The sequence below is a fragment of the Anthonomus grandis genome, chromosome 9, assembly GCF_022605725.1.
Source record: "Anthonomus grandis grandis chromosome 9, icAntGran1.3, whole genome shotgun sequence".
NCBI classification, from domain to species: Eukaryota; Metazoa; Arthropoda; class Insecta; order Coleoptera; family Curculionidae; genus Anthonomus; species Anthonomus grandis.
In genome coordinates this window covers 26742416-26751682 of record NC_065554.1, presented here as the reverse complement: position 1 = coordinate 26751682, position 9267 = coordinate 26742416, and the positions used below count along the sequence as shown (strand labels likewise).

Here is a 9267-nt window from a genome sequence, read left to right as displayed (position 1 = left end):
TTGTGCGGCAGGTCATGTAAACAAAACTTACTGGATTGGTTTTCTATTATGGTACAGTGTAGTAAATATTCAGGTAAATAAAAAGTAATAAAAACAAAATTTAGCAGAGGTACCTAATAGTAGATACTGTAAGGTAAGGGGTACCTAGTAGGTACTTTGGGGTGGGGGTCACAAGTTAGGTACTCGCTTAATAAATAAAAACGTGTGATTTTAGCCTCTTGTTGTTTAGTTTAGCACTAGAAGAAGAAATTAAAAATACATATAAAATAATAGATGAAACACTACCCCAGAATATAAGAAGCCCTAAAAAAATTAAACTTTACGAAATAAAAGAACTTATAGCATTACAGCTAAACAGAAAAGCACCAGGTTACGACAATATAAATAATAAGATGCTAAAAAAGCTACCTGACAACACACTAATGGATTTATTAATAATATATAACCAATGCCTTAACCTGTGCCATTTTCCTGAAGCTTGGAAAAGGGCAATAGTGAAAATGATACCAAAACAGGGGAAAAATTTAGGAGAGTTATCGACCCATCAGCCTGTTACCAATAATTGGGAAAATTTTTAAAAAAGCGGTACTTAACAGGCTGAGAGAGGAAACGGAAGAATTAAAAATAATCCCCAAAGAACAACATGGCTTTGTGCAGGGTCACTCAACAGAGATGCAGCCGGCGAGAATTCAACAAACTCTTGTAGACTCATTTAATGCAAGATATTCGACCGCCATGATCACACTCGACATCGAGAAAGCTTTCGATCGGGTGTGGCATGGCAGATTAATACATAAAATGATAAAATTCGGTATGTCCGCCGGCATGGTAAAACTAATTCAAATTTTTTTAAAAGGAAGAGCTTTTACCGCCAAAATTGGAGATAAAACTCTACCATATAGAGAAGTGAGAGCGGGAGTGCCTCAGGGCTCCCCCATCTCTCCAACACTTTTTAACATTTACCAGGCGGACATACCGAAAAACGAGCACTACTCACAACTAGCATTATTCGCTGACACCTGCGTTTTCGCCAGTTGCAAATACTTGGACCAGTTAAATGCTTATATACAAAGCCACATAGACAAACTTTGCCTATGGGCAAAAACATGGAAGATAAAGATCAATGAAGACAAGACGGAAGCAATTCTAATTTCAAAAAAACAAGATCGCGACATTCCAAATTTGGTGGTATTGGGCACAGAGGTTCCCTGGAAGAGCGAGATAGGTAGCGAACCTAGGGGTCTTTTTTGATAATAAAAATAATTTTAGTTTCCACATTAAAAGGCAGCTTAATGTCATCGATGTCGATCGAGAATAAACTTCTTGTTTATAAACAAATCATTAGACCTAAACTCCTCTATGGCTCATGCGTGCTAACAAATATTACAAAAACAAACCTCACCAGACTAGAACGATTTCAAAATAAAACACTAATAGAATAGTTACAAATGCACCAATATACGCAAGAAATATAGACATAAGAGAGGATTGCCGCATTGAGACCATAGAGGAGTTTATAAAAATGAAACATATTTAATTTAAAGAACGCATAAGGTCCCTCGAGAACGAAGAATTAAAAAAATTCCTACTTAAATGGCGAGAAAACCGACCATGGAGAGGCGTTTTCTCTTAAATGTAACCCAAAGGGGACCCAAACAAAGCGCAAATTGTCTGTTCTCCGACATCGCAATATCGACCTCATTCAAAATGCCATTCGACGGTCAAAACCCAAACGACACCGCTTAAAATGTTGTGCTCTCTCCGCTACTAAGTGTAAAGTAAACGATCATCAGCTTTCGCTTTGGGGGGCTTGGGCGAGCCACCAATCCCAGAGCGATCCAAACCTATAAATATAACCCACCTTTTCACGTCCCGACAGTCGATTCCATAGAGAAATGAATATTAATACTTTTAATTACTCTATGGTCGATTCCCATGCTCCGAGCCTTACAAACAGCACTCTGATGCGACCACATAAACAAGAGATAGGCGCCTAAATCTCGGAAAATAAATATTCAGAAGACCGGCAGGAGCCATGTTGCTAGTCCGGATAACACCAGTGGCAAGATGATGATGATGTTGTTTAGTTTCACTCTAGCCTCTAATTTTGTAAGATTATCAACTTCGTACTGACTGCATCCACTGTTTTTTAAATCGAGTTTCTGCCTGTTTTATTAAACAGTATTGTAAAATGGAATTTACCAACCAAGAGTAGGCTGACATTGTCTTCACATATGGGCACGCTAACGGTAATGGAGCTTTGGCACGACGCTTGTACCAGGAACGTTATCCAGATCGGAGGTTACCAAACTTCAGGGTGTTTCAAAACACCTTTCGCCGTCTTACTGAAGTTGGCATTGGGAATAATCCGGCACGTGGAGTCAACCCTGGCCATAATAATGTAGATATTGAGGAGCAAATACTGGAAGCTTTTACCGCAGACCATACTGCAAGCGTCAGAAAAATAGCTGAAGACCTTGGCCTTTCTAGATGGAAGGTGTGGACGACCATGAAGAAAGATGGACAGTATCCCTTTCATGGTACGGGGGTGCAGGGCTTTCAAGAAGAAGACCCTGCAAGACGAATTCAGTTCTGCCGCTTTTTATTGAACATGGACATCGAGGACCCGTTATTCTTAAGAAGTATCTTGTGGACAGACGAGTCCAATTTTTTCCAGGGAGGGTATTACCAACTACCACAACCTCCACGAATGGGCTGCCAAAGATGCAAATCCGCACTGGAAAAAACAAAAATCATTTCAGAACAGATTTTCGGTCAATGTGTGGGCCGGAGTAATAGGCAGGACTATTATTGGGCCACATTTTCTACCAGAGAATTTAAATGGTGCTAACTATTTAGATTTTCTACAAAATTGGATATCCCCGTTCTTCTAGACGAAGCTGGATTATTGGAACGAGAAAGATCAATAATCTTTCAGCAAGATGGTTGTTCAGAGCATTGGTCCTTGGCTGTCAGGAATTACTTAGACGACTGTTTTCCGGACGGTTGGATCGGTAGAGGCGGAACCTTTCCTTGGCCTCCTCGATCGCCTGACCTAACTCCGTTGGATTTTTTCATATGGGGCCGGGCAAAGCAGCTTGTATACACCACCGAAATAAGAACAAGAGAAAAGTTGATTCGCAAAATAAATAAAGTATTTGACAGGATGAAAAAAGATATGACCAAAGAGTAACCACCACCGAAGTAACAAAAAGGGCTCGTGCCTGTATTAGAAATAATGGATTGCATTTTGAACATGAACAATAAATAGTTTAAACAAAATTGTGTTTTATTTAACATTAAAACCTAAAATAACCCCACAATCGGGGCTCTAATGCTTAGTAGGCTTATGAGAGGTCTCAGTCTAATAATTTTTGTTTACATGACCTGCCGCACAAAAGAGGCCATAATTCTGAGAATTGGCCAGGCATCGGCATGAGTGATATCTAAAAATAAAGGGCGTTTCAATGTCTCTATTTTTTCTATAAGTTTACACAGAAGCTTGGAATTGATCGTATTTTTATTAATACGCATTAGACAAAACAAAATAAACTTTGAAACTCCGATACTAATTGTAACTTGCGCTGTATTACCTAAGTGTGAAATTTTGGTATTTCTTGAGAAAAATGCAAAAATTGCCATAAAAAATTTATAAACAAATTTCGACCTACACATATTTAGCTTAAAATGTTTGAAATTAAGTCAGCTATCACCCCCTTAAAGGATTGCATTTAGCTTCCGGACACCCTGTATAATAACTATTTTATAAACAGTATAAATGAAATTCTATTACATGTAGACAGAGCAAATATTGCAAAGGACTTAGTAAACCAAATTCGGACCGTAGATTTTCTCATTTAAATGTAATTAATTATAGAGAACTTAACAGATTTTTTTTTAACATGGCGAGTAAAACAATGTAAAATAACCACTGTTTAATTTAATAAATTATTCTCTTGAAACTGATGAAATCCCTGAACCACTAAAATTATCAACAGTTATTCCGATACCAAGTTTAGGGTGTGTTGGCTGATTGGGAAAAAAAATATAGAGTGTAATTTATTGCACTGGTGCCATTTTTCTAGATGTAACAAGAGCATTTGAAACCATCAATAGAAAGGGATTAATAACAAAAATAAAAAGTATAAGTTTAAAGGGGGTTGTTTTAGAGTGGTTTAGTATGTATTTAAAAGATAGAAAACAGGTATTAAAAATTAATGATCAGATCCGTTAATAAATAAATATAGCATTCCACAGGGTAATGTATTAGGACCACTGCTATTTGTAATATACATTATTGATTTAATAGATTATGTTAAAGAATGCACAAGTTATATTTTTGCAGATGATGCTTTATTTTATTTTACTACATTAAACACACATGAGCATCAACTTAAATAATATTTTAAAATCAGTCTATGAGTGGTGTAATTTGAATGATTTAAAGGTTAACGTCTCACAAAAATATATGATAATAGCAAAGGAATTTTTTTACAGACACTTACCAGCAAAATGATTCTGGAACGCTATTTCGTGATTTAAAACACGCCTTTTCAACGTGCGTGCTGCTAAAGTTTCTATGATTAGGCCAACAGGAATTTGTCCTGTAGGTAAATTGAAGTTTTCTCAATAAAATCTTATGACAAACAAAATCAAAGGTCTTTGGCAGATCATAAAAGACTGCTACTGAAACTGCCATAGTATTAATCTGGCTAATAACTTTTTTTAACTTTTTAGCCGAATAAAGCTTATTATTGAATTATTATTAGTCTGAATTGTCATAGTGGAAATGGTGGGCTATTTTTTGAAACAAAAAACACGTTTCGATATTTATATGTAATCTTTAAAATTCTGATAGAAAGTGTTTGAAAAAGACCACAGATAATTAATTTCATATTAACTAGAGAACACAATAGTATTTAAATAGTCAATAGTGGAATGTTTAGGTCAAATGTCTTGATGAATGTTATTGGACTATAGTCGAAGAACTGTTTATTACGAATACAGCTCAGATCCTTATTCACCAGAATTCGGGAGAAACTCATAGTAAAACAACCATTTCTAAAAGTGGTGATCGGTAGAATATGTCGAACAGCACAGCTATATAATTTGTTTGTAGCTGCCCCTTTTTCTGTTCGTTCAATACAAAAATTTAATTAACCAATAGAATTTTTAGGGAAAATTAATCATTTCCAACTTTTTTATATACCAGGATTCTCTGTTTGGTACTTTTAAAAGGTCTGAAAGTGAATGCCATTTTCATTGATTTCTCAAAGGCATTTGATAGTCTTCTACTAGCAGAGCTTGAGGATTCTGGTAGTTTTTCTATTGATAAAATATCAACATAAACAAGTTTTATCACACAATCATCAGATTTACCACAAAACATCAGATTTACCACTGTTTCAATGGTCTATATATATAATCTTCTATCTCTTTAAAAAAAAAAGAAAATTGAAAACAAAGTTTTCACTTTTTAAAATTATTTTATTGACTTTTAGCTGTGCTCACTATAAAAACTTAACAAATCTTATGAAACAACACTTTCAAATTAAAAATAAGCTTATTATACATATTTATATATATAAGGAGGATCTCCAAAAGTGGATTAAAAGCATACATTTCAAGAAACGGCACCGCTGATTTTAATATCTGTGGGCCAATCATAAGAACTATTTTAGTCTGGGAATTGAAACATTTTTTTACACTATTATATCACATTTATGTCCTCTTTCTTTTGGAAAAATATTGGGGAAGATCTGCTTAATTGCAAGCACTTACCCATGGAAACTTAAGAAAATAATTAAAAAGACTCACACTTGCTCCTTCAGACTCAACAAAACACCACTATTCCGTTTGCCTAAGTTTAGCCAACCTTTGTGTGAGTTCATCCTGCTCCTGTGAAACTACTGAGCTTCCAATGGTACTTCCCTGAGGTCCTTCTGGTAATTCCATGTTCAATTCCAACCTAAAAACCTCTCTCGTCAGTATCACCAATAGTAATGAAAATTTAGTGTAATTACCCTGCCTCATCTGCTACCTGTTGCATCAAAGAATCAACATCATTTTGGGGAATTAAAGTGGTAGTAGTTTGGGCCATGGTGTTTTCCAAAACGTCCGTTTGGACGCCGAGATCTTCGAATTGTTGCTCGAATTTGTCCATCACGTTGGAGATTTTTTCTAAGTTCATGCTTTGCATTGCGGCGTCCATCGCTTTCACCACACCTTTTATATGGAGTTTTTATTTTAATTTATTAGGAAAAACAAGGAATTTATGACTCGAATTTAATATATTTTGTGCAAAATGCATACACAAGTCAAAATCAATAAAAGTTAAAAATTTGAAACCCTTATCTATAGTTACTAAAACATGTGTATAAATAAGATCTAACACTTGAAATGAACAATACTATACATTAATTAGGCAAATATTTGGTATGAACATGCCATTTAGGATTTTGAACAACAAATACACCTAGATATTTTGTTACAGTACAGTATACTGTATATAAATTAACCAATTTACAAAATAAATATAGTATATAAAATATTCAACAAAATAAGATTTTATATCGCAATAAAGCACTTGAAGTATTAGTACTATCATTAAATATCTAGCATAAATAACAGATAACAGGTAACATCAATAAAATTAAATAAAATATAAGGACAACAATGGTTTAAAACAGAGTAACTGCAATAGAAAAGAAGACACACTTTAAGCAAAATCAAGATATAAAATTATATTGCACTTAAGCAGATTTTAAAACTCGTTGAAGTGAACTTAGGGAATAATGAAACAAATCTATACTGACACACATATCGCACAGTTTTCACCATACAGTGTACGATGTTGTTCAAGGTAGAATAATCTAGTCTGTCTGAGCACTGTAGTAGGAGGAACATTTAAATTAAGCTGACACAATAACTCAGGAGACTGTGTTACATTGTTAAGAATCTTGTATGTTGTGACAATATCTCAGTTTTTACGTCGAGTCTCCAACTTTTCAATGTTCAGCAATCTATACATTTCACTGTAATTAATATCAATACAAGGAATATTAAGCTTGTAAGCAATGTATCTTATGAATTTACGTTGAACTTTTTCTAGACACATTATATATTTAGGATAATAAGGTGACCATATACATGAATTCGACTCAAGTTGACTGCGAACCAATGAAAAATACAGAAGTTTGATGGAATCAATACTGCTGAAATCATGAGTGTGCCTCTTAATAAACCCAACATTTTGTAAGCCTTATTACACATTATATTTCAATATTTTTTGAAAAGGTTAGTCTGCAAGCAAAAAGCACCCCAAGATCACATATCTCTGATACCTTCTCAATAAGTGAACTCATTAGATGGTACTGATGAAATGGTGGACTAAAACTCCTGGTAAATTGAATATATTTTCATTTTTTAGCATTTAGGACCATTCTAATAGCACCATAATTCAAATTTGTGAAGATCAGAACAAAGTTCATGATGTGCCAAGTTACTGTCTATAATTCTAAAAATCTTAACATCATCAGCAAAAAGCGACACATTACAATAATCAAAACAATGAACAATAAAAAGATTAAATAAAAAAGGGGTAAGATGGGCACCCTGAGGAACCACAGAACTCACTGGAAAAGGACTAGAATAAAAGTTATTTATCTTTACAATCTGTGTTCTTCCAGACAGATATGACTTCAACCAGGCCAAAAGACAACCACCAATGCCACAGAGTGACAACTTTGCAACCAGGAGTGGAATGATTAAGCCTGTCAAAGGCCTTGGAAAAGTCAGTATATTGTTGCAGAGGTTTCCTTTATTTGATTGTTTTTTTTTTACATTCAGGCTTAATTTATGCACATTCAACCAATTTTTTACCTTATTTAAACCCTCTATAGCGGACTGGTTTGTCAAATCCTAATATTAAACATTAAAAATCAATGTCATCAAATATATCAGAAACAGAATAGGACCAAATACTGTCCCTTGTGGTATCCATTTTTGAACAACTTAACATATGTTTTGCAAATAACTTTTTATAAGTGATTTAGCGGTTCCCCTTACCCTATAGTGTTTTTTATATTTTACAGTGTCAAATGCTTTAGCTAAATCAATGAAGACACTTAGATATTTTCTGCTGCTGTTTACTTGATTAGTGACTTCGGAAGTAAGTTTTTCTAAGGTTTTACAGTGCTGTGGTGGTCAAAACCCATATTGATGTTTTGCTAGGATATTAGAAACATAAAAGTTTTGTAGCCTCTTTTAGATTTTTTCAAAACATGTAATTATAATGTTTCTAGGTCGTGCTTAATGAATTAAAAATTTATCTTATTTAAGGTTAAACTTACCGGCCATAGAATTTGTAACTTTCCTTGTAGTGACTGCACTCTGCACTTTACTGGCCACAGCGTCAACCCTAGCGGACATTCTTAAATAATTTAGAGATTGATTTTTTTGCCTTATGGCATTTTCTGCATGGATCCGAGCGACTTCCATGTTACCTTTCTGAATGGCCTGTTTTGTCTTGGCTTTTTCTTGTTTCTCTTCTTTTTCACATCTTTTTGAGTTCCTTTCCAACTCTTTCACTGCAAATTTTAGGTTGAATAGGTGCTCTGAGGAGCACAAAAGTTAAGGAAACATTCAGACTATGATAAAATAAAGGTAATCGTAAAAAATATTAATCTCTAATATAAGATTTCTTAGAAGGTCAAACATGTTTATAATAATTGGGTGGAGGACTCGAGAAACTTATGGGACAAAACGTTAATAAGTAGTAGAATTCAAGTTAAGCTATTTAAAGAAAAAAAATAAGTAAAAAGACCATACTCCATTAATTGCTACTATCAAAGGATACTTTCCATAGCCGATTGTGACATTTCGTTGCCCATTTTCTGAATTTAAGCAGCTCTGGTATTCCTTCACTAAATAATTCTGCTTTTAAAGGCGGATTTCACAATTTTTGCGTTAAAAACAATAAAACTATAAAAACATAGATAAACAGTTTATAGGGGTTAATGCTATAAAAAGTTATGATTAATAACATAAAAATTTAGGGTTCTATGACTATGACATCTGACAGTGACGTTTGTTTGTTTACGTTTCGTTATGTCAGTGTTACCAACAGGAGAAAAGTACCGCATAGACACAATAATTTGCAAAAAAATTACTATTGTATGATAAAATAGTTAAAGGATGTAAATGCAGAACTTTTATTAATAATGTATTATGAGCCAAAATGGTATAAGTAATATTTACTTAATTAGT

At 34.1% G+C, this 9267-nt stretch overlaps 1 protein-coding gene across 1 annotated transcript; it reads right to left on the bottom strand.

Moving 5' to 3' along the window:
* Positions 1 to 5466: 5466 nt before the first annotated feature.
* Positions 5467 to 9048, bottom strand: LOC126740623 (charged multivesicular body protein 1b). The gene is made up of 5 exons (XM_050446729.1): positions 9030 to 9048; positions 8858 to 8991; positions 8352 to 8615; positions 6024 to 6225; positions 5467 to 5968 (listed from the first exon to the last, which is right to left on the bottom strand). The coding sequence occupies exons 2-5, from the start codon at positions 8889 to 8891 to the stop codon at positions 5848 to 5850; spliced, it is 621 nt and encodes a 206-aa protein (XP_050302686.1). The 5' UTR covers positions 8892 to 8991; positions 9030 to 9048; the 3' UTR covers positions 5467 to 5847.
* Between the last annotated feature and the right edge of the window lie 219 nt (positions 9049 to 9267).

What these genes read in the sequence shown, in the direction of transcription:
- LOC126740623 (XM_050446729.1), bottom strand. Translation starts at nt 8,891, where the DNA reads ATGGGCAACGAAATGTCACAATCGGCTATGGAAA. An exon ending in AGTTACAAATTCTATGGCCG is followed by an intron (nt 6,226 to 8,351) that starts GTAAGTTTAACC and finishes TCCATATAAAAG; the next exon opens with GTGTGGTGAAAGCGATGGAC. An exon ending in CAGGTAGCAGATGAGGCAGG is followed by an intron (nt 5,969 to 6,023) that starts GTAATTACACTA and finishes AGAGGTTTTTAG; the next exon opens with GTTGGAATTGAACATGGAAT.